General features: G+C 33.4%; 1 protein-coding gene across 1 annotated transcript in view; it reads right to left on the bottom strand.

Moving 5' to 3' along the window:
* The window catches only part of PHIP (PHIP subunit of CUL4-Ring ligase complex), a 134,401-nt gene that overhangs the window by 67,966 nt on the left and 39,531 nt on the right, over positions 1 to 26,904 (bottom strand). Inside the window, exons 8-15 of the mRNA XM_012791157.3 lie at positions 11,510 to 11,731; positions 11,088 to 11,188; positions 6,458 to 6,528; positions 4,863 to 4,963; positions 4,737 to 4,777; positions 3,892 to 3,990; positions 2,965 to 3,118; positions 2,383 to 2,517 (exon numbers count right to left, since the gene is read on the bottom strand). Coding sequence (XP_012646611.2) covers positions 2,383 to 2,517; positions 2,965 to 3,118; positions 3,892 to 3,990; positions 4,737 to 4,777; positions 4,863 to 4,963; positions 6,458 to 6,528; positions 11,088 to 11,188; positions 11,510 to 11,731 — 924 coding nt within the window. The remainder of the gene's footprint in view (positions 1 to 2,382; positions 2,518 to 2,964; positions 3,119 to 3,891; positions 3,991 to 4,736; positions 4,778 to 4,862; positions 4,964 to 6,457; positions 6,529 to 11,087; positions 11,189 to 11,509; positions 11,732 to 26,904) is intronic.

Here is a 26,904-nt window from a genome sequence, read left to right as displayed (position 1 = left end):
TTTCCTTATTTTCTTAAAAGCAATGCTGGATACTTTATCTTCTATCTGCCCATAAGGAAAACAAGCAATGAATGAACAAAAGAGTGAAGAGCAAAAAGAAGTTAAGGCACTTAGATAACTTATAAATTAAGAGACAGGAAAAAAACACCATCAAGTTAAAGAGTAAGTTCTCAAAAGAGCCACTCAGAGTTATCATTACGAAAACACTTCCCCCCTGGAAATATCACTAACTGGGTGTAGTTGTAAGTTATTTAAGCAATGACATTGAGAAAAGCTCAAAAAAACCAATCATGACTAGATTAGAAGACATTACAAAAGACAGAAAACACGGGAGTAACCCCCAACTACCCATATATAATAGCTGTGTGACCTAGGTAAACCTGGGCAAAGCTTCATCTCAGTAATGTACAGTTTTCTCCATTCATAAAACCAGGAGTAAAATCTTCCCTAATTGCAACCACCAGGTTTTTATAAGACCCAAATGAGGTAAAATATATGGAAGCATTTTAGAAACCATTAAAAATCATATAAAAAATTAAAGGGAGTATTTTTATTTTAATGAGATAAGAGGTAGCTCATTTTCCTTTTTTTAAAAAATTCAGGGTATATTTTTTATCCTTTTTTTTATAGTTTGAAATTTTATGGATACAAGTCTACTTATCACATAAATTTGCTTTTTCTGCAAAAAAGCAAAAACCTTTTGATGTTTTTCTACCTCTTATCCATAGAAAGAACAGGAAAAATATCCTCATCTAAAACTTATTAAACAATAAATAATTTTTAAAGGAATAATGTAACTAATCCCTTTACTAATTTCAAAAAGTATAAAATATATTATGGCTGACTTCATTCCTGGTTACATCACTAATTTGTTATGGTCTAACAGCAAACCACTTAAACCTCAAGGTGCTACAATTTTTATCTCTACTGAAAACATGGAATACTAGTATGACCAACTTACCTGATATGGGAAAATTCACCTTTATAACTAAAAGGTGAAAGCAGTATTCAATTATGAGAGATAAGTTTCCCTCCAAACACTCTACCGACACACTAATGCCCTTTGAAAATCTGAATGTACTAAATGAGGCCACTAAGATATGTACAGCCCACAAATTGTTTTCTTTTGAAACTATAAAGACAAATTAGAAATGACTAATTTCCTCATTCAACAGAAATATTATGAAAAGGAACAAACCAGAAACACAATGACAGAAAAAGAAAGAACAAAAAATTCTTTACCAGCGTATTTATGAATTTGTTTGTTAAGAAATCTCCCCTAAACCACCACAAAGGAACTCCATTCATCACAAAAAATTGAACGCCAAATAATTAACGCTTTTTTAAAAAACTGAGGATTTTATGAACATTATTTCTTACCTTATGTACCCTAAGGCATAGCTATAAAGACATTAAAGTTATTCCCTTCACTAAAAAAATTTCCTTTTATCTTCTGCTTACTCACTACGTAGAAATAACTTTATCAAGCATAGCATCACTTTCATGTAATTTTCCAACAAGCCATTATATTTCACAAATGATAATTTTGTGAAATAATTTGTTTCCCAAAACAATTTTGACCACACCATTAATTGCATTGTTTTATGAATTACTATGAAAGTTTCTACAATTGATTTTTTTAAAAAATCTAAACATGCTGAACTAGTGGAAACAGTTTTTTTTTTCCCCTTTCTTTGTTTAAAGGTACTCCTGATATACAGAAAGTAGTTTTTTGTTTTTTTTTAATGTGACTACATAAACTGTAGTATCTGAGGAGCCCTTTATACTTCATACATTTGGTTGGAGTAGAAACATTGTGATATATAACCATTGTAATTCAAATGCAGAGCAAAATATGCTAAAATCTAGGTAAGAAACAAAATTTGGAGGGAAAAGAGCATAAACTCAAATATTTAATACACTACGATGTGATCAAAGCAAGAAATGCCTGATCCTTTGGCTTTAATTTTAAATCAGTGTATTTGAATCAAATTCTGTTGCACTAGAGGACTGCTAATGAAGTACAATAATACAACGTAAACATTTATTTATAATTTCTTCACATGGTTTTCCAAACATTTTTTCTTCCCTATACCTTATCTGCATACTTGTGAATTTCTGGTCAAAGTTTCACTGCTAGAATTAATAAAACTAAACCAGTTATCACAATACATAGGCATTATAATATGCACAATTAATTTTTTCTTAAATTTAGTATCTTAATAAAGGTGTGGAATAAATACTTCTTAATTGGTGGAAATTTAAAATCAAAATAATGTATGAACCAATTTTTAAATGGATTTCCTTTGTGATATGCAGAGTACCTTTGTCCAAAAGCCCCCAAATCTTTAACAACTATAAAATGAAGAGACTGGTAATTACCATATTAAAATAAGATCGAATTTTGACTCCTCGTGCCAGATCCCACACTATCACGTTTCCATCATGACCAGCAGAAAAGAGAACTCTAGGATCAAATGGATGTGGCTCAAGAACAAATACCTCATCTTCATGACCCTGAAATATTTTTGCAGTGTTAAAGGATTATAAACATTAAAAGAAAAAAAAAGAAAAACAAAATAGAATAAAAAACCAATATGGAACAATTTCTAGAAATGGAGTTTTAGAAATTATTAAATTGGCAAAAATCTTCAAATTTGTCAACGTATAATTAATAATGAAACTAACCTAATATCACTACTCAGGGCTTTGCTATCATTTAATGAGACATGAAAATATTATTAATGGATCTCTATATATATCAAGAAACGGCAAGTATCTACAATGTATTTCCAAGGCAAACCTGTTTAACTGCATTTTTACATTATTCCCAATCTCCCACAAAGCCCTGCTACCCAAGCAATTAAGAGTTTTTAGCCAATATAAAAAACTGTATTCCTCAATGAAGATATTTCATTCACCTACTTCAGTTATAACAAAATAAAAATTAGTCTTTTTTCTCACCATTAGGACGTGAATGAGTTGTCCAGTGTAGGAATTCCAAACTTTCAGGGTCATGTTATTAACTGCAGTTATAACTGTATTGTCATGTCGATCCCAAGCTACCATAGTTACTTTCATTTTTGTGATTTTATCTTCTATTCCTTGAAGGTTTTGACTGAAAGTGAGGAAGGCAGTATTTGTTTATACATTGACGTTATTAAAATACTGGTATGACAAAAAAAGAAATGTATTGTCTTATAATTTATATTTATTAACATAGATAACAATCCCCTAATAGTATGTGAATCAACACAGAATGATGGCAAAAAAAATCACTGCACTGAGGATATCCAGAATTTCTAGGAATCTAGCACTCCTAAGCCATTAGTAACAGATGATTTGGGGTAAATATCATTGCTATAACCCTATCTAGATCCAGAAACTTTATGCCACAGTGCCCATTCTCCACCTTTACTGTTGCTGTCATCCCCTGCTGACTGCTCTATTCTCCTATCCATCTGAGATAACTACACACAAAAACAAGTAGCAAAAAATGATAAAAATATTAAAACCAAAATTACAGTTACAAGTGATATAATTTATTTTGGCTGGAGAAAACCATTAGATATATATCACCATCCATCTATGATAGATTAAACATCATAATATGTTCTGGTTTCTGAAAAAAACATTAAATGTTACAACTATTTTTACAAAGCAGGTATCATCCCCTTAAAGCAGAAACAAAATTAATGCAGCATGTCTTCTTATATATGGCAATTAATCATTTTGTAAAAATCAACACCGCTCACAATAGCACCTCTAGTTATTGCAGGAAAGTAATAATTTTAACATGGTATATGATTCCATAGGCTAAGAGTCATCCCAACCTGCAATATAACATACTTTAAAATGACTTATACCTGTATTTCAAATTTGATCTCTTACCCTGCTGGACGAGTAGCCATATCCAACAAAATGCTCTTCCATTCTCTTCGTTTAAATTGCCAAATACGTGCTGTCCCATCACGACTCCCACTTACAAACCTATATTAAAAGGAGTCCAATCCCAAAGAAAAACCACATGCTTTACCAGAATGTACTTTTCCTAGAGTTTTATTTTAAAAAGACAGCATTCATCTTTATTTACACAGCATTCTAACACAATAAAGATTAGTTTCTCAGATAGCCTCTATAAATTCAAGAGCTTCTGAAACTTTATATGGGTTTTTAAAATTTTATATACAAACATGCTAATGTTCATGGCTAGGTCTCATCTCAAAAATAACATTAAAAAGTAATTCAAGGTCACTATTTACTACCCTAGAAATAGAATCAGTATTTTCCAATGGAAAAATATTGATTTTCCTCTCAATATTAAAGATCTTGACTTGTTCTATTCAAAGTACCTAGAAATAGCTTTATTTCCTTTTATAAGAACAAGGGAAAATTTACATAATATCATTTATCCTCAATAAACAGGTCTGTTTCAAATACTGTGATACATTTCTAATCTCAAACAAGCTTCTCCACACTTTGATACATGCAGGGAATATATAGGGCATATAAAAAGTATTAAAATTACTAAAAGTGTTCAAATATATTAACACTATTACAAATACGACACATACATGTCTTTACATGTATGTGAAGGCTATATTCACTTTTAAGTACACCTGGTCAAGATCTTTATTTTAGGTGCTTATTTCCTATATAACTCTAAGTAAAATCTGATAATTATTGTATTTTATAATTTTAAAATTAGAATTAAATTAGACAAATAAATATTTTACCTGTTACTAGTGTTGGAAAACTGGATACTGTCAACTTTGTCCTATATATAAACAAAAAAGATGCTGAATATAAACTGTTAGACTCATTTAAATTATATTCATCTAATTCCTTTCACCAATACTTACAGTATGAAACTCCAATTCTGATATTTTCTCTGGCTGACCTGATCCAAAAAAATAAACCCTAATTATATGATCTGTGCTTCCTGTGGCCAAAAACATTCCACCTATGAAGAATAACAGTAAACACTTATGAGTAAAACACAACTTCAAAATCTCTGAGAATTAGATAATAAAATGCAAGCAATAAAATTATAATATATACTGAAGTAATATTTTACTCTAAAACCATTCATACATCTAACCAGAATTTAAGAAAGAAGTTTGCTAATATAGCTTTGACTAGGTTAAATTTTTTAATACTTACAGAAGTAAAGTCTTGCTCTAAAAATAGTTTCACTAAGTGATTACATAATCTTACTATATTAAAATTATCAGTCATCTTTACTAGAAAACATGTCTCTTTCTAACTTTGCTGAAATCCTTCTCTTATCCTATGTCTCATGCGTCAAAATCATATCAAAATCCTAAGGGTCAACTCCCTCAGTTGTAAAGGTCCAACTTGCCTTTATAAACTAGGCCATCAAATGAGCCTGCTCTCCTCTGAACTCACCTAAGACTTTGTCTTGTAGTATATACATTCTACGTTGGATTATTGTTACTAGTATATGAAATTTACTCCCTTTGTGACAGTAACACTCTTCCACAGTGTTGAAAACAGTGTTTGTATATAATAATATTTAAGTACTTTTGCTAAATGATCTACCCACTGAACCCTTAAAAAAATCAAATTATCTTTGAAAGATGAGCATAAATTCAAATTACTGTGAATGCATGTATAGTGCCTATATTTGTGTTATTACTTAGAAGGAACACTGAATTCATGGCAGTAGCACTAGAAATCTAGACGTCAGAAAATGAAGACTGTTTGGATACTAATAAATACAGCAAAAACAGACTCACTTCATCAGTTTGCTATCCTTTATCTCAGGTCATACTGCTACCCAAAATTATGAAATGAACAGACAAAAGTAAAACACAAAGTAAAGGTGGGAGGAACATATATTAGGAAAATTACATATTGGATATATTACTGTTTCTTTTAATTTTCTTATCAATTCATTTCAAAGATCCAGATAATTTGTTTTAAAAAAAACCCTAAAATTCATTCCAAATGCTGCTGCATAAATTCAAAACAAAATGGAATATTAGCAATGCTATATAGCTGCTTTTAAAGAGCTAATAAGAACAATCTGGAGCAAATAAACTAATAAAGATTAAGAAATATCAAATGTATTTTACTTAACTATGGGACATCTCCAAAATCCATGAAAACATAAACCAGATCTAAAATATCTTTCTTACAATGAGACAACTTTTCATTATTTAAGAGTCTATTTTTAAATTATTTATTCTCTCCTACCAGAGCATTATGGTCTTCTTAAAGAAAAATATTAGTCATGTGACTACATAAACTTCAGAATAGTTGAAATATTTCTAAGTTAATTTATAATCATTCTTGGTTACTTATTAGCTCTGACACATGTATAAGAACATGATTTATAATATAATAATAAATATTTTCCTAACTTTTATGTGTTCTACTAGAAGCTTTCTAATATACAACTTTAAGTGGAAAATTAGAGGGAAAAAAATCTTACCGGCACTAAAAGAAGAACAGATCATTTGAACTCCAGGCCGAGGACGCTCTGTAAATTTTGCAGGTCTTGGACTATGATATAAAAAATAAACAATTAAAAATATCCTAAGGACACCAGTAACACCAGAAATAAGCTATTACAAAAAGTAATCACAGAAGGACAAAATTAAATACAAAGCAACATACAGCACCCTTCCTAAAAACAACTTAGAAATCATTATGTACCATAAATCAACAGATAGATTGAGAAATTCTAGATTTAGATTTCTAGATGTGGAAACACTAGATATAGATTTCATAGGAGCTCCTGACTATACAACAATCCACACATGGAATAATCCCAAAGTCACTGTTACACTAGACTTGTTGTTATTAGTTAACACTCACTTCTAATCAAATTTAATGAGTTCTCAGTTTTTATAGAGAACATAGCAATAGTAACATAGAAATATATAAGAAATGGCTATTTCCAAATATGAACATACTAGCTAAATGGGTGCTGCCTCTGTGGCTTATGCATACCATCAATAACTGAACTTTTCAGTATTAGATATTATTAATTAAGCTCCTCCCTTTTGCTTACTTTCTACTGTGACAAAATATGTCCTTTAAGACTTCAAAAAGTAAGAGTATTACGCTTATTCTAGTGAAAATCTGAAGGCTAATCTGACTCTTATGTCAGCTATAATGCTCCTTCAAAATAGTGATCTATAGAAAACAGGTTACACTCAATTATATTTACATTAATTGTATAACTGTATTACAGACTGTATGTTTTATATTACTACTAGTGACATTAAATGTTTAATGTTATAATCAACCATATTAGAGAAAAAGTATAGATTTTAGTGATGATACCAGCTCCAATACATTTAACAATGTGTATGTAATGCTCTAATACGCTGATTATGTTTGAAGCCCTACTTACTATACATTTTGACCTAGTTTTTCTCACACTATTAGAGGAAATGTAAAAATATGTAAAGCCTTAAGCCTGAGTGTACTGTATAACTTTCACAGTCCACAGAAATCAAATGTAGAGTGGTTTCAGTTTTGTGATCATTTACTGAAAAACAAATATATTTGATCAATTATATATTCTGAGCAATGAGAACTGTCTCATTAATACAGAACATAAAAAATAATTGTTATAAAGTTTAAAAATTAATAAATCTGCAATTTTAAATTGGTATTTATAACAAAGTATAATATTAACAAGTTCTAATACAGCTAAGCAAAATTGATATTTATTAAAACATTTTTAAAACCTAAACATTTGTTCAGTGCAAAATTAACTGTAATTTAGGTAAATTAATCTGAATTATAGGCCCGGTGCGGTGGCTCATGCCTGTAATCCTAGCACTCTGGGAGGCCGAGGCGGGCGGATTGCTCAAGGTCAGGAGTTCGAAACCAGCCTGAGCAAAAGCGAGACCCGTCTCTACTATAAATAGAAAGAAATTAATTGGCCAACTAATATATATAGAAAAAATTAGCTGGACATGGTGGCACATGCCTGTAGTCCCAGCTACTCAGGAGGCTGAGGCAGCAGGATTGCTTGAGCGAAGGAGTTTGAGGTTGCTGTGAGCTAGGCTGATGCCATGGCACTCACTCTAGCCTGGGCAACAAAGTGAGACTCTTGTCTAAAAAAAAAAAAAAATCTGAATTATGAAGGCAACTAAATGCACTACTTTCATTAATATTATGTGGATTCTAGCTGCTCTAGTTTTTTGTTAATTTTTGACAACTGCTCATATAAGTGTCAGGCAAACATTTACTTGGAACTCATTGCCAGAATATATAAATGGTCCTACACATTGCCATTTCAAAATAGATTTTATTTTATATTTTTAAAGAGAAAAAACAAATAAGCAGGTACAATAATTTATTTTTAAATGCCCGTTTGAATAAATATTTTAATGGAGGGCCTTGGACTCAGAAGCTGAGCTCAGTTTCCAGCTCTGCCACCTTAGGCAAGTTAACATTTCTATACTCGTCTCTTTATCTGTAAAATGGGGGTTAACAATAGAACCTATCTCAGAGTTGCTAGGAGAACTAATAGAGTTTAATCCATGTAAAGTGTTTACTACAGTGCCCAAAATGATCAATAAATATTAGTATTTTAATTAGGTTCAACAAGTTCTAGACAGTCCATCAGTGAATAACTGCTATTTAGTTTGGTACAGTGGTTAAAAGGGGCTCCTGATGGTATACTTTCTAGTAGTATTCTACTAGGAAGGCTCTACCAGGCTCTAGTAGGCTCTACCACCACCTCCTAATTATGTAACCTGCTGTGCCCCAGGGATAATAATTGTACCTTTCTCATAGGGCTGTTATAAAGATTAATGAGACAAATGTAAAGCACTTAGTACTAACTTGGCAGACTAAGTGCTTAATAAAAATTTGTAATCATCATTACCTGCATATTTTAGGATTCCTATTCTTCTTATGCCTAGTATAGATATGTTTAAACAGGTTCTTCCTACCCAGAAATCTCTCCAGCTAGATTCTGTTTCACCCAGCCATTCAGACTACTGATCTAAGCAGCAGCATCTTTACTGGTGGGTGCTGGTAACATACATATAAACCCTATGGAAATCAAGAGATTTGATTTTCCTAAGCTGATTCTTTCAATTAATGTAGATAGTTGAGTTTCTGAACTCATTTCCAAAGATTATACAAAAGCTCAATACAATTTTTGCCTTTGATTATTAATTAAAGCCTATGTGACATAACTATAGTAACAATCCATGCCGTGCCAATCTTTTGGGCACTTATCAACCATTTGTAAAATGGATTATTCTTATTTTTATGTCTGAACTCTAAACTTTAAGGAATAATTATAATAGCAAATAGAAAAGAATACTACTTGTAAATAACCAGGAAAAACTTGAATGTCCCAAAGAAAGAAAATCACTAAGCAAAGTTTGTAACAACTCAGTAGAATATAATGCAAGCGATCAAAATTAATATAAATGCCTATGATAAAATGTTAAGAAAAAAATCAATAGAAAATTATACACATCGCCCTAATTATATCTATATAAAACACATTCATGGGAAAAGAAATATCATTTTAGGGTAGTTGGTTACGTGTGATTCTACATAAAGGTTCTGAGAAAAATCATTTATATGGAAAAACTCACTTCCCAAGCATCTGGAAACATGAAATATTACCCCACCTAGCAATGTAATCCTTAAGAAGCACAAACAAGGTGAGAGTTTAACTTTGTAAAACACTTTTTGTTCCTATCATAATTTGAAGGTTGCTAAATACTTTTTCTTCTCTAAGAAAATAAGACATGAAAGGATAAAGTTATCCCAATCAGGTCCATAGGAGGTAAAAATATGCAAAGGAAAGCAATAACTAACAGTTAACTATTGCTATTGTCTATACACATCAGTAAAATATTTCAACTTTTATTTAAATATCTACAGAAAGCCTTTAAATATTAAGAATGTAACTAAAGTAAAGTCAACTTACTTTGTCCAAAGAATCATCTTTTTGATCACAATCTTTTTTTAAAATATTATTTTCAAATGAAGGATAGTTTCATTACATTACTCAAGCTATGGCCCCTTAATAATGCCATGCCATAAGAACCACTCTGCAGGAAATGTTCATACACAGAAGTTTAAGAAGCATACCTCCCATTAGAAATAATTATCTAAATGTTACTATTTTAAAATAGCAAAGGCATACATAAATTATTTTATTAAATAATTCAACTTGGGTTGAAAATTTATAAACAGAAGTCAGAGATAATTATTGAGATATATGTTATAATCTGAATGACTTTCTATCCTTAGAGTGGTGAAATAACCATTTCAACACTGGAATCACTGGATACATTACTTCTCTACTCAAAGACTGCCTATGGGGCAAATACAGTACTTCCTCACCCCACTACATCCATTCAAGAGACAAAATGTAGAAAGCACAGGACCAAAACGGCAGGGAAGTGCTCTAGTCCTGCCTCGTCCATTTTTTAAAAAACTGTTTTCACTATGGGAAAGTCATTTAGCTTTTCTTCACCTCAGTGTCCTTAATCAAAAGATAATACTCTCCAGCCAACTTGTTTTGATTAACCAAGACATCAATATAGGTGAAAGTACAAATGCAAAATGCTATTATGGAAAGGTGGGGGGATGGTACCTCTTTGTACCTTGGTGTAGTTTAGTGAAATTTTAATGATCCTGTTTTCCTAAGTTTCCCTGGTTCTACAAGAATATCTAAAGTATATAAATTCAACATAAAAGATTTAAATTATTCTAAAGAATAGTGTTAGGAGCTCTTAAGATAATGTTCTCAGCACCAAAAGGAGCTAGTGAGACAAAACTATACAGCAGACAGAAATGAATAGTAATAAATCAGGTATATTCAGAAGGAAAGAGATGGGACTAAGACAAAGGTAAGAGAAAAAAGAAACACATGTTAACATGAGAAAACTTTTCTTTCAAGCATAAAAAAGGAGGCGGCCTAAAAATAAAAGAGATCAGTAAAGAGCCAAAAAAGAATTTCTACTGTTTACTCAAGGAGGAAAAGTAAATTTATTCCTATTGTTAACTACTTTATACTTTTGCCATGTCAACCATTAAACACATTTATTCTATGAAATAAAATAGCAACTGACTTTATTTTAAGGGTTCCAGCATCCCAGAGCCAAAAACAAATAGTGCCATCTGCCCCAGTAGAAGACAGATATCTCTTTGAGCCACTGCACAATGGTGAGAACTGCAAAACAATCACAGGGAAAAAAAATCTTTACAAAAAGAATGACACAGTCAGAATAATAAAATCCATTTTTTAACATGCTAATAGCAACTAAGAGTAACAGTTAAAAAACACCCAGAATTGACCAAGGTCATTACTACCATGTTATTTAAAGTCCATATATTTATAAAGAAAGCAGAAATATGTCTTTCTTTATTTTAATTGACCTTATATACTGGATTATAAAAATGACTTCTTAAAATTTAAATTATAACCAAAAGTGACTTTATAAAATTTACTTTAAATTATAACCCAAAAGGATTTTATAGGGATAACAATTACCTGTAATGATGTAATAGATGCACTGTGGCCCTGAAGAACAGCCAAAGGTGCACAAGTTCGAAGACACCAGACTCGGATCATTTTATCACAACTTCCAGCTGCTATCATGGTATTCTCATAGTTTACAGCCATGTCTGATATTTCAGCAGCATGTCCTCTTAAAGTAGCTAATAATCTCCCATCGTCTGTTGCCCAGATTTTTACAAGACAGTCATCAGAACCCTTAAAATAAGAATGGATACTAGAATTAACTCTATAACCTGCAATTCAAGTTCTTAACACTGAAAAATCCTATCTCTTATGTCCACTTCCCAACAATTATATTTTTAAGTACCGAAAAGTGTTAAATACATGTGTTAGAACTTTGTTCTACACAAAACTTTATTAAATTAAATCATTCATTTATAAAGAATACATGTGTGCCCAGCAACAAACAAGACAACTAGGAAGCTGGTGATAAGTAACACTTACCTCTGGTCCCCAACCTACCATTGAAAGTAACCTGTGTCTGGAATCTTGTGAAAGAATTTGTTCTTCTGAAGTAATAAAACAAAACTCTAATTGCAAAGGAAATGTAATATACAATGGTGACTAACACTGTTATTGTTATCTAAAACTAAAAGCAAGCTAATTTGTGACTTTCTCCCAGGAAGCTAAAAACATAAATACATTAATAAGAGTTTCCTATCACTAATCTTCAGCTAAAAACACTGTATCACCTAAAATCAATGAGAAAAAATAATTAACCTTATCTGTATGAAGTCAATACAAATACATAAATTGCTTGTTTACTCTGTTGCAGTAGCATAAGTTCAGAAAGAAATTGTAAAGGATACAGAATCTCCTATGAATACTTATATTAACAAATACACATTCCCATTTTATATAATCAACAGAGATTAGAATTTCCAAACCTTATAAAATTTTTAATATATATATAAAAATAAAAAGAATTTTATTAACATACATCTCCCAAGTTCAAAACTTACTGATATTTTTGTCACATTTTCTAGTTTTTAACATAAAATCAAAATAGGAAACAAATACTTGCAAAAGTACTCAATGTTTTACAGGACATAGTTTTACTAAGATTTCATGTTAGAATTCTTTATGACCTTCCAATCTAATTCTTTTAAAAAACCCTTTATATCTGATATTACAAAGTACTCAGAGGACCTACAAAGGCAAATATGATTCAGGACAAGTTTTCTGCTTCATACTGACAATGAATGTAACATATAAACAATCACAATATAAACAGGATGTTAAATGCTGTATCTTAAACCAGACTCTGCCAACACTACCTAAAATGTTCCCCAATTAACTGTATAATCAATTCTTCTGATTGAGCTTTGAAGCAAATTAGATGGGTTACCAAACACTAACAAAACTTAACTTTGGTAAATTATCCACATTAAAATCCAGTATTCTCATCACATACACTTAATCTTAGGTTCTTCATCTATAAAATAAGGTTAATTTGGATGATCTCTAAGGTTCACTACACCTTTAAAATTCAGTGATAAAAGCATTCATTTATCCATTTGCCTTGCAATTAAAGGACACACCAACCAGTTAGGTACAGTGGAGATGAGATACAAAGACACAGTATTCCTGTCCTTGGTAGCAAGACAGAAGACTGTAACGTCCTAAGTGTTATACTGTTAATAAGCAGAGCTTCAAACAAAGGACCAGTCTGTTTTTCCTGAGAGATGGAGAAGTAAATTCTGAAAAAGAACCCAAACACAGTGATGCTTGCACAGTTTTATCCAAGAAGAGGTAAAATGAAGTAGCTTAAAGAACAGACTCTAGGTTCAAATGCCTGGGTTCATGACCTGGCAAATCACCCTCTTTCTAGCTGTATGATCTTGGACATGTTACATATACTTCCTGTGACTCAGTTTTCTCATCTTATAGGGTTGGTGCAAAGACTAAATGAGTAAATGAGGGTAAACACAGTGCCTGACACATGGTAAAAGCTACAGGCTACCTATTAGGTCATTAACTATGACCTGTTGGAATTCTTTAAGTACTAAGTTTGACAGTTGATATCACTGACATTTTCATTTTGACCCTTCTTATGTTATTTTTATTGTGAAGGTATATCCTCAGTCTTTCAAATGCATGGTTTTTGGCTTGTGATTATCTTTAAATTTTTTTTAGAGTAATTTTTGTGAAACCATGGGTAAGTCAAAAATTTGTGTTATTTTTTAGTATAAGTTCCATCATGGAACCAATGCTGTGCACAGAGAGCTTGAAACATCAGCAAAGTATTTATGTGGCTAGTGAATGCATAATATGTGGATGGTTCCAGAAGTTCCATTTTGGTAATTTTAATTTTGAAAATGAGCCACGTGGGCGACCTGGGATCAAGGTTGATTATGATGAGCTGAAAGCCGTAGTGGAACCAAATCCATCTCAACCTACACAGGAATTAGCAGCAAGATTTAATGTTATTATTTGAATAATATTGAACCATTTGAAACAAATAGGCAAGGTAAAGCACCTGGATAGATGGGTATAGCATGAATTAAATGAGTATCAGAAGCTTGTTTTTCTTTGCTGTCATGACATAAAGGCAGAACATTTCTATACTGTATTATTTTTTTTTTTTTTTTCTGAGACAGAGTCTCACTTTGTTGCCCCAGGCTAGAGTGAGTGCCATGGCGTCAGCCTGGCTCACAGCAACCTCAATCTCCCGGGCTCAGTGATCCTACTGCCTCAGCCTCCCGAGTAGCTGGGACTACAGGCATGCGCCACCATGCCCGGCTAATTTTTTGTATATATATTTTTAGTTGGTCAATTAATTTATTTCTATTTTTGGTAGAGACGGGGTCTCGCTCAGGCTGGTTTCGAACTCCTGACCTTGAGCAATCCGCCCGCCTCGGCCTCCCAAAGTGCTAGGATTACAGGCGTGAGCCACCGCGCCCGGCCTATACTGTATTATTATATGTGATGAAACATGGATTCTTTTTGACAATCACAAGTGTTAGACACAATGGTTGGATAAAGATAAAGTGCTGAAATACAGTCCAAAATCGAATATTCATCAGAAAAAGCTAACAGTGTCTATCTGGTGGTCCAGCACTAGTATTATCCTCTACAGCTTCATGAGACCTGGTCAACTGATTACAGCAGATGCCTACTGCACCCAATTGGATGCAATGATGAGGATGCTTGCGACTAAGCAGCCAAGATTGGTCAACAGAGACAGGCCAAACCTCTTGCAAGATCACATGCTGTAAAAAAACAACACTGCTCAAACTAGAGAGAGGCTGGACTTGGAATCTGTCATCCGCCATATTCACCAGACTCTTGCACCAACTAATAACACTTCTTCCAGGCTTTGGACCCCTTTTGCAGGTAAACATATTCAATTCTCAACAAGTTGTGGAAAATGCCTTTCCTGATTTCATCACCACTCGATGCTGGCATAAACAAACTACCATTAAGATAGCAAAACTGTGTTGATAGTTTAGGCTCATACTTTAATTGTACTGCTTCTTGTTTGAGATGTAATAAACTAAACTTTTGATTCAAAATCAGACATTTCCAGTTAGTTAATGACCTAATACTTACTATCGCTGCTTTTCTTGGTAGTAGTATTCTCATTATTTCAATCACAAACTTATTTTTTTAAACATTTAAAATATCATATATAGAGAAAAGTATATTTAAAGGCATGAAAATGTAGAACAATATGAGACATTCAAGGAACTGCAAGTAGTCTGCAAAGTGATTTAGAGTGTGAGGTAAAGGTACAAAAATGAATAGGAAAAAATCGTGAAGAATCTTTTCTAGTATACTAAGGAATATGAGGAAGACTGAAAAATATCAAGCAGGTAAGAACCAAGATCAGATTTATGTTTTCCAAATATCATCCTGGCATCAGTGTGAATTAGGCTATAAAGTAGAATACTACTTGAAAGTTGTTAAAATAGTGCAGGCAGGAGAGAATAAGTGGCAAAACTGAGATCATTACCTCATAAGATCAAAAGAGATGGTTACAACAGCTATTTGTGGAATAAAAGGCATAAGGAATATATCATTGATTATCTGTAGGAAGTAAAGAAAGCTGTAGTAGACTATGATTTCCAGAAAGCTGGTCTACAATACCACCTGACACATGGGAAGTACACTACAGATTTGCTTAATAATAAATGGCTTTACAGCATTCATTTGACTTAAGTTCTCTAAATTCCACAAAGTGGATCAAATTATTCACTACATTTGCTTATTTTACTTCAAAAAATTAAGGCAATATTTGGTTTTGATCTGCATTCAAGTAACTAAATAGAATTTTAAACATGATATGTGGGTAGAGTATATGACAAAAGTAAAATCATGACATCTTATTATGCTTCATAATACTGATACAATTTTTTTCTTATGAATCTGAATAAGAGTTTGCTTTGCATTCTACTATAGAAGGCATTTCACATATTTTCATGATAACAAACAAAAAGCAACACAGCCTTTGGCCAAAATGTCAGTTTTAATGAAAGGAATAGTAGCAATCTATGATCAAAAGTCAGCGTCCAGTGACTTTTTTACCAATTAAAATCTAAGGCCAGGTGTGATGGCTCACGCCAGTAATCCCAGTACTTTAAGTAGCTGAGGCCAAGGGATCACTGGAGGCCAGGAGAAAGACCAGCCTGGGCAACATAGCAAGACCTTATCTCTAAAAAAATTTAAAAATTAGCTGGGTGTGGTGGCATACATTTGTAGTCCTAGCTACTACTTGGAAGGCTTAGGAAGGATGATCACTAGAGACCAGGAGTTCAGGATTACAGTAAGCTATGATTGTGCCACTGTACTCCAGCCTAGGCAACAAAGCCAGACTCAAATTCTTTAAACAAATTAAAAAAAAAAAAAAAAAAAAACCTAAATACAAAAACACACACATACACAAATACCTAAAAAGAAGTCCTATTATATTCCTACTTGGTATATTATTTAGTAATCTTACCAATTTATTATTACTGTATAATTTTGCTCTATTTAAAACAAGTGCTAAAAACAAAAAACACTGCATATTCTCCCCCGAGTGTGTATAATCCCAATTAATCTTTCCTTTCTTCCATCAAATTGCAGGAGGGAAATCTTGGACTGCCTCTTAGGGAAATCTGACTCCATTATCCTCTTCCATGAGCTATAGAAGTTCACTGCTCCTACCCCTCATCTTCACCCCTGAGACCACTGGCAAAATTTCAAAAAGAACTCTAAGCATCCTTAAGCAATTGCTATAATCATGTATCATTACTTGTCATCATTAATGTATCTTTATGATAATTTGAAACTAAAGATAATATAAGCACAAAGTCAACTGAGTTCTTTTAAAATGACTATAAGAAATATAAATATGTAAAAATAATTGAAAGGACTGCATAAGAAAAATTAAAATTATTGGGAAAATCCTTTTTAAAAGCACAATAAATGTGTTTTAAATGAATGGGGAAGGATGAATTAAAAACTGTTAAAAATTCTTTTTAAAAAGACCAAAATGTCAAGTAAAATTTGAACTTCTCACAAGCCTACATCCAGCTCCCCAAATGTTACTACGGTCATAAGCCAATGAGTAGGACATTACAGTTTTTAATCAAAGAAAATTAAACTGTTCAAACAAAGTTATGAATATTTAAAAAACGTTTTATGAAGGTGAAAGAGGCAATATCAACAACGTAGGATACATCTCTTCTAAGATGTATGAAGGAGAAAGAAATAAGATACAGAGAAATTTTAAAGAAAGTAGGAAATAAACTCAATGATTGTAAACTTAGCAAAAACAAAGCAAATATCTAAGAATTATTTCCTAAAAGGAGGAGAGGGAAGAAACAAAAGAATGAACCAAGACAGTGAAGAAAGTTTAGAAAAGCAGTGCAATAAAAGCAATAAGAAAGGAGGAAAAATTCAGTAAGCAACAGTAAAAGACCTACTAAATTTAATTACCATGATTTTAGAGGTGTTTACATGGATGAAGTCAAGGAAGCTAAGACAGTACGTCTCCTATTCCTTCCAGCATGCTACTGGATCTCTTACTACAAGTTATTCTTATTTTTTGTATATTCAAAAAAGTTCCATTTTTTAAATCTCTTTGGAAATTGCTATGCTTCTTCAACATAAAAAGATTAAGACACAACACTCAGAAAAACAACAAAAACAAACACAGTCACAGCTCCGAGGTATTTCAGGTTTGGTTCCAGACCACCACAATAAAGCGAATATGGCAATAAAGCACACCACAATAAAGCGAATATAGCAATAAAGCAAATCACACAATTTTTTGGTTTTCCAGTGCATTTAAACATTGTTTACACAACCTCTGTAGTCTACTGAGTGTGCAATAGCACTGTCTTTAAAAAATGTACAGACATTAATTAAAAAATACTTTATTGCTGGGCACAGTGGCTCCTATGTATAATCCCAGCTACTTGGGAGGCTGAGGCAGAAAGATCACTTGAAGGCAAAAGTTTTGAGACCAAACTTTTGAACAACACAGCAAGATCCTATCTCTAAAAATGTTTTGAAAATTAGTCAGACATGGTGGCACATGCCTATAGTTTCAGCTACTCTGGAGGCTGAGGTAGGAGGATCACTTGAGCCCAGGAGTTTGAGGCTGCTGTCAGATATGATCATGCCAGTGCATACCAGGCTGGAGAAAAGGTAAGAACTCATCTGACAAAAATCACAAAACTTTAAAGCTAAAAATGTTAATGTGAGACTTCACTGAGTCATAGTCTTTTTGCTGGTAAATGGTCTTGTCTGGATGTTGATGGCTGCTGACTGATCAGAGTAGTGATTGCTGAAGAGTGAGGTGGCTGCGGAAATTTCTTAAAATAAGACAATGTAGTTTGCCACAACTACTCTTCTTTTAATGAAAAATTTCTCTACAGCATGTGATGCTGTTTGATAGCATTTTACCCAGTATGGAACTTCTTTTAAAATTGGAAGGCAGTCCTCTAAAAACTCTGCTGCTGCTTTATTAACTAAGTTTATGTAATAGTCTACGTTGTTTGTTGTCACTTCAACAATATTCATAGCATCTTCATCATGAGATTTCATCTCATGAAACCACTTTATTTGCTCATCCCTAAGAACCCACTCCTTCTGCATTCAAGTTTTATCATGAGATGGCAGCAATTTAGTCACATCTTCAGGTTCCAATTCTAGTTCTCTTGCTATTTCTGCCACATCTGCAGTGACTTCTTCCACTTAAGCCTTGAAACCTCAGAGTCATCCATAAAGGTTGAAATGAACCTCTTCCAAACTCCTGTAAAGGTTGATATTTTAATCTCCTACCATGAATCACAAATGTTTTTATTGGTATCTAGAACAGTGGCTCCTTTCCAGAAGTTTTCAATTTACTTTACTCAAATCCATCAGAGGAATCACTATCTATAACCTTACAAAATGTATTTCTTAAATAATTAGACTTGAAAGTAAAAACTACTACTTAATTCATGAGATACAGAATGGATGCTGTATTAGCAGGCATGAAAACAACATCAATCTCCTTACACATCTCCATCAGAGTTCTTAGGTGACCACGTGCCTTGTCACATGAGCAATAATATTTTGATATGAATCTTTTTTTCTAAGAAATAGGTCTCAACAGTGGCTTAAAATATTCAGTAACCATGCTGTAAACAATGTGTTACCATCCAGGCTTTGTTGTTCTATTGATAGATCACAGACAGTGTAGACTTAGCATAATTCTAAGGGGCCCTATAAATTTTTGGAATGGTAAATGAGCACTGGCTTGATCTTCCAGTCACCAGCTGCATTATACCCCAGCAAGAATTAGCCTGTTCTTCGAAGCTTTGAAACCAGGCATTGATTTCTCCTCTGTAGCTATGAAAGTCCTAATGGCATCTTCTTCCAATATAAGGCTGTTTCCTCTACATTAAAAATCTATTGTTTAGTGTAGCTATTTTTCAATGATCTTAACGAGATCTTCTGGATAACTACCTGTAGCTTCTCCATCAGCACTTGCTGCTTTACTTGCACTTTTATGTAATGGAGATGAGGCAGCTTCTATCCTTAAACCTCATGAACCAACCTCCAACTTTTTTTTGCAGCTTCTCACCTCTCTCAACGTTTGCATAATTGAAGAGTTAGGGCCTTGCTCTGGATTAGACTTTGGCTTAAGGAAATGTTGTGGCTGGTGTGATCTTCTATCCAGCTACTAAAACTTTCTCCTTATCAGAAATAAGGCTCTTTCACTTTCTCATCATCCGTGTGTTCACTGCAGTAGCGTATTTAATTTGCTTCAAGAACTTTTCCTTTGCATTCACAACTCTTTGGCACAAGAAGCCTAGCTTTCAGCCTGTCTCAGCTTTCAATATGCCTTCCTCATTAAGCTTAATCATTTCTAACTTCTGATTTAAAGTGAGAGATGTGCAACTCTTCCTTTCATTTGAACACTTACAGGTTACTGCAGAGTTACTGATTGGCCTAATTTCCATTATTGTTGTGTCTCAGGGAATAGGAAGGCCTAAGAAAGACAGAGATAGGGGAAAGGCTAGTTGGTAGAGCAGTCAGAACACATACGACATTCATTATGTTTGCTATCTTATATGGACATGGTTCATGGCATCCCAACACAATTACAACAGTAACATCAACAATCACTGCTCACAGATCACCATAACAGATATAATGAAAAAGCTAGAACTATTATGAGAATTACCAAAATGTAACAGAGAGACAGGAAGTGAGCATATGTTATTAGAAAAATGGTGCCAATGGACATGCTCAACTCAGCATTGTCATATTCAATTAGTATAAAATGCATTTTGCAAAGCACAAATATAGCAAAGTACGATATTAATAAAACAAGATATGACTATACTAGTATTTTTCATTAAAAAAAAGCCTAGGCAATGTCTAGTAACACATCTGGTTTTACTGTTCAGAGGAAGAAAAGTTCCACAGGTTTTTATGACATAGCTTTTTCCTTTGTTAGGCACTTTGGTATTAAAAATTTTCCTCAAAATCCAGAAAAAAAAAAAATCCAGAAAATATACCCTGGGTACTGACATGAAAACCTCATGAAACAACTTCAGACACAAGGCCATGAATCACTTAAATTTAATGCAAAAACCAAACCGAACTTAAAGTCTATATCCATACATTTTAATGATTTAAACAGTTTCTGGAAGTTTAAGTTTCAAAGGGCTTATTTGAACTGTTTATTTATTTAAAGGAAAGCTAAATTTCACAACAACTTGATAGAGTTCTTTTTGGTATGGCTTATTCAGTAGCTATTCTGACTATATAAACAAAATACATTTTTCTATATAAGGCCCAGCAGTCAATTATGAATGTATTATAAAACTAACAGTAGAGGTGACAACTATGTAAACTGTCTGTTGATAAAGTAATTTACGAAACCAGCTATAAATGATAATATTTTATTTTCTGCAAGCAGAAAATTGGATACATTTAGAAACAGGTTGCCAGGCGTGGGTGGTGGCTCACGCCTATAATCCTAGCACTCTGGGAGGCCAAGGAGGGTGGATTGTTTGAGCTCAGGAGTTTGAGACCAGCCTGAGCAAGAGCAAGATCCCATCTGGGGAGGGGAAGGAATTAAAAACAGGTTACTTCTGCTTAAATTAAAATTAAAATGTATACCTATAAGCCCTTCCCTAAAAGTGAAGTACCAATTATGCAGACTAAAGATTACTACTTTGACATGCAAATAAAATAATGTGATAATGTAGCTGAAAATATCTTAGAGAATTTGGTGATCTTTTAAAGCCTACTGTTAATCTGACAGACTCAACAAAAAGAATTCTAATTTCTCTTGTGGCTACTTCATAGCTTTATGAGTCAGAAATCTCACCTCTTGCTGCCATTAGAACAAACAGTAGAAATGAATGTCAAAACGACATGTATACTATCATGCATACTACAACTTCATTTTCCTATTCAAGCTAAAAAGTAACCTGTTCTTTAGGCAGAACTAAAAATTGCTTATAATTTAAAATTTAGTTCAATTTTTTTTCAAGAAGAGGCCACCGACTTTCCTACAAATCTACCAGAACTGTGTTTCATTTCCCTCACAAATTAGCCTAAACTTCAATCATTTCAAAACATGCCCAATTTTCTTGTTTCCTTGTCCATCTATATCACCAATGACCAACCTTTTATAAAGCTAACCATCATTTGCTCTGATTCTACTGCCAGGATGCCACGTATCATCATGGTAAAGAACATAAGCACATTAATTCTGCTACATTACAAATTTAACATCCTCTATTTACTTGGGATGTTAAGCCTAATCAGTAATTTTTTTTCTAACTGGTCCCTATTTAATACTCTTTTCTATTTCCAGGCTTTATTACTAACCTCTAGTACCCAATTCCATTCCTTAACAAAGACTCTAACCAGATAAAATATTTCATATTGGTAAGTAGAATCTCTTGATTGTGGACATAACTATCTTTCTAAATAAGCCAAATATATGGCCATTTTTATACATACCACCTTCATCTACTCATCTGTCCTTAAAAATCATTGCATATCAATAATCACCTCTCATATCTTCACATTTGTTCTCTTAGTTCCTTCTCCTTAACCAATATAGCTTCCTTTAAATTACCATACTCTGGCTCTCCTGTCCATTACTACCAAACACTGAATGCTCACTGTTGCTTCTGTACAACCTCCTATGCACAATTTTCAAGAATAGTAAAAATGCCTTCTATATCCCCAACACCCAGATTCATCAACTCTTAAAAATCCACTTCGTTTGCTTCATCAGCACCTTTCTTCCCTCCCTCTCTCTCAATATAACACATTCACATACACACTTACCACTGTTACCATTATCTTTTTCTTAAGAGCAAGCTGCTGACTTGATAACCCATTACCTCTAAATAAATCAGTGTGTATTTCTCTAAAACAAGGATATTTGCCTACATAAGTTGGGAAATCAATATTAATAACACTACCATTCAATCTCTAGGCCCCATTTAAATTTCATTAGCAATGTTCCTTTTCTTTTTTGGCCCAGGACCCCATACAGCTAAAAACATTAGATTTAATTATCATGTCTTGTCAGGTTCCTTCAATCTGGCATATTTTCTCAAGCTTTCTCTTTCATATCTTCAGCTGTCTGTAAAAAAAAAATATAGACCTTAGGATGACCCAGAACCTGGGTCTGTTGAATGTTTCTGCATGACCGAATCCAGGTTACTGTCTTTGCAGGAATCCCACAGAAGAATGCTGTTTTTCTCAGTGCACCACTTTAGAGAACACACAATATCAACCCATTCCACCACTAGTGAAGTTAACCTGGTCACGTTAGTGTTTCCAAGGTTTCTCCTCAGGAAAGTTGCAATTTTTCCTTTTTGGATTAGTGTCTTGTGGAGATATATTGCAAGTTTACACCAAGATCTTCAAACCAAGATCCTCTACCAGCTTCTATTCGCTAGCAAAGAAATCAGCTACAAGAATATTTTGTAATATTCTTGTAAAGGTAAAGGAAATAAACTAGCACAAAGACTCTATGCCATAAATAAGCTCTGCAAGTTTGAAGTACAGGAAAAGATTAGTGTAACTGAAGCACAATACAAAAGAGTTATTTATCTTATAGACTTTGTATGCACCAAATAAGTATATAGACTCTCCCAAGAAAGTCTAAGTTTCCTGCAAAAAACGACCTTATTTATTTTTATATCTCTAATTGAATACTTGACTTGTTCATTATTTATTGTATGATGACTGTATGCACCAGGGATACTCTGGCAAGGCACTACAGATCTAAAAAGTATAAGAAAAAGTCTTTGCTATTAATAAGTTCACAACAGGAAAACAGACATTTAAACAAATCCATCTCAACATAGTAGCTAAATACAATATAATAGAAGCAAAAAGCTCAGTGTTAGCATTGCACATTCAGAAGAAAATCACTTTTTTAAATAATCAAGCGTTTTGAAAATTTCAGTCTACATTAAATGTATTCAATTTTTCAATACCCATTCCCTCCTCAGTGCACTGCAATCTCATTCCTATTCCTAACATTAACATAAAACATTTTTTGTCAAGGTTATTATCTTAATCTGTTGAGGCTCTAACAAAACACCTTAGATGTGGTAATTTATAAACAATAGAAGTTTACTGCTCACAGTTCTGGAAGCTGGGAAGTCCCAGATCAAGATACCACTGGATTTGGTGTCTAGTAAAAATCTTCTGCTTCACAGATAGTGCCTTCTAGCTGTGTCCTCACATGGCATAAGGGGCAAACAAGCTCCGTTGGGTCTCTTCTGGACACTAATCCCGTTAATGAGGGCTCTGCCCTCATAACCTAATCATCTCCCAAAGGCCTCACCTTTTAGTAAGACCACACTGGGAATTAGGTTTCAGCATAAAAATTTTGGGAGGGACAGAAACATTCAGACCATTCGAGATCAGCCTGAGCAAGAAGAGCGAGACCCCATCTCTACTAAAAATAGAAAAATTAGCTGGGCGCTGTAGTGTGTGCCTGTAGTTCCAGCTACTTGGGAGGTTAAGGCAGAAGAATCACTTGAGCCCAGGAGTTTTAGATTGCAGTGAGCTACAATGACACCACTGCACTCTACCCGGGAGACAGAGCAAGACTCTCTCAAGGAAAAAAAAAAAAAACAAAAACATTCAAACCATACCAGTCATCAATGACCTTGTCAAATCCAAAAGATGTCTTTTAGTCCTAACTTTACTTTAGGTGTCCATGTTTCAATCCTGATTTTACTGAAGGTTTCCATTTTTTATGAAATGCTCATCTCTTCACTTTTAAGATACCACATCTGGTTTGGTTTTTCTCTGGTCCCTCAGGCTGCTTCTCACTCTCAATTATTGACTCTTCTTTTGTCCCCTTTAAAAGCTGAAGTTTCAGCCTACAATTACACATAATACGAGGTAATATACCCATTCCCATATTGAATGATTCCTAAGCTAAATCTTCTTCTTGCCTAGATCTCTCTCATAAGTTCCCACAGCCTACTGGGCATTGCTATTTGGGCTTTTCACACAGGTACCTCCACGTCCCACCTTCTCCCCTTAAATTCCTACCACAGTAAATGACAGGACTTTCTAAATCACACAAGTTAAAAATGTGTCATCCCATAGTCTTCCTTCTTACTCCTTCCCTACATTCAAATCAGTCTCTCAAGTCTTAGAAATCCTATTTGTAATCTGTTAATTCCATCCCTACTTCTGTGACTCTGTTCAAGTCCTGATGATTTCCTTCATAGATCACTGCCTTTTCACCAATTTCTCTGTATATATACTTGGTTTCAATCCATACTCTACAATAATGCCAAATGGACCATGAAAAAGAGAAAAGCTATTCTTTCTTCTAAATCCATCATTCATTAATTCTCCATACTTAGCAGGTTACAAAAGGATCTTAATATTTTGTCCCCCACCAACATCTCTAGCACTTGCTTAATGATAAGTCATATTTATTCTATACCATATCCAATAATATACAATTGCATGTTACATTCTCCCAAAGTTTGTACATGCCTTTCTCTAAGTCAGCAATATCCAAATCAACTCAGGTGAGGTTTTACTTCTCACTAATTTCCCTTACCCTTTCCTAACACAAGGTTAGATTGGGTACCTCTCTCCTGTGATACCTCTCAGTGTCTTGTTATACCCTCTCTCAAGGTTCTTATCACATTGCATCAATATTGTCTGTTTACCATCTCTAAATGCTCCAAGAACAGATATGACTTCTTTCAATTCTATATTCCAAGTTCTCAGGACAGTGGCTGGCTCATAAAAGACTCTGAAGTTCATTAAAGAAATGCATAAACTCATACTTTTTATTATACCCTACTATACCGATGGAAACATTTTATGCTCCTTCATTTTAATTTAAACTGAAGAGACATATTTCACATTTCTGATAAGGAGAGGAAAACCCTGCTTTTTACACAGTACTCAAAGTACTTTTGTATTATAAGTGCCTTAATCCTGAGAATTCATCAGCTCTACTTTTCTTTGGTAGATATTATTTGAGGCAATGATTCTGAAACTAAGTAAAAACATTAAAAGGCTAAGAGAGAATCAGAGAGCAAAACCTGACTTGGTAATTATACTACCTCCTTCCTTGGGTTTTTCTAATTATTCCACTGGGAAAGCATCCATTATTAAAATATTATAGCACAAAATAACGACATGTTTTCCTAATACAGAACTTCACTTACAAATTACAGTAATTTCCTTTTAAATTCTTATAAAGCATTTATAAGATTTTAGTTGAGTAAAAAATAAAATAGATAAAACTTAAATCTGTAAGTAGCAGCAGGTAATATGCATTATTTTATGTAATCCCACAAAAATCCTATGGGGTTGGTACTATTATTATCTACTCTCCTCCCTCTTTTTTTAAGAGATGAGAACACTAGAGAGATTAAAGGGGTGAGACAATTTGCCCAACTTGCACTATTAGAAGTAGTAAAACTGTGTCTAAGAGCCCTCTGATGCCAAAACTGACTGATGCTCTTAACCAAAGTACAACATACTGCCTCTGGCTGTGCCTATTCAAAAAGGACCCAAGAGAATTAATCCCTTGGAAAAACTTTCAAATATATTTACACAAGTACCTTAGAAATAAATCAGTGAGGTCTTAAAACACCAAATACATAAAAAGGAAATATTGGTTGGTGCATTACCAAACTGTTATTCCTATAAATAATAATGTGTTCTGTCACTGGAATCTTTCGCTGGTCAATCATGATCTATCTTAAAGCCTTATCCTATCATTTTCAAGACTGATTTTGAAAGCACTAGCCAGTGTCTACGGTGTTCTCATGAAATGAGAAAAACACTCAGTATCCACCCCACTTTATGGATAATAGGAACAATGAACACATATCTACCTATCACCACTTGAGGTGATAATCAAAAAAATACAAGGAAAATTTAAACATCCATGCTCTCGTACCTTTGCATTTATCATAAGTTATTAGGTTATTAAGTACAGAATGTCTGATTTCCTTAAGTACTAAGTCTGACAGCTGATATCTCTTGATGTTTCATTTTGACACTTCTTAGGTGTTTTTTTTTAAATTTTGAAGGTACACCCTCATTCTTTCAAATGCACATTTTTGGCTTGTGATTTTCTTTCAAATTTGTTTTTTTGGAGCAATTTTTGTGAAACAAAAATTTTACTTGTGGACAAGTAAAAACTTTGTGTTATTTTTTTAATATGAGTTCTGTCATGGAACCAATGCAGCTCACACAGCTCAAAATATCAATGAAGTGTTTGGGAAGGATGTGGCTAATGAACACATAGTATGTCAATGGTGTCAGAAGTTCCATTCTGATGATTTTTATCATGAAAAGAAGCCATGTGGGTAACCTGAGACCAAGGGGAATAATGATGAGCTGAAAGTTGTAGTGGA

Source organism: Microcebus murinus, chromosome 5, assembly GCF_040939455.1.
Source record: "Microcebus murinus isolate Inina chromosome 5, M.murinus_Inina_mat1.0, whole genome shotgun sequence".
NCBI classification, from domain to species: domain Eukaryota; kingdom Metazoa; phylum Chordata; class Mammalia; order Primates; family Cheirogaleidae; genus Microcebus; species Microcebus murinus.
The sequence above is the reverse complement of the archived record's forward strand: the minus strand, read 5'-3'. Positions and strand labels throughout refer to the sequence as shown.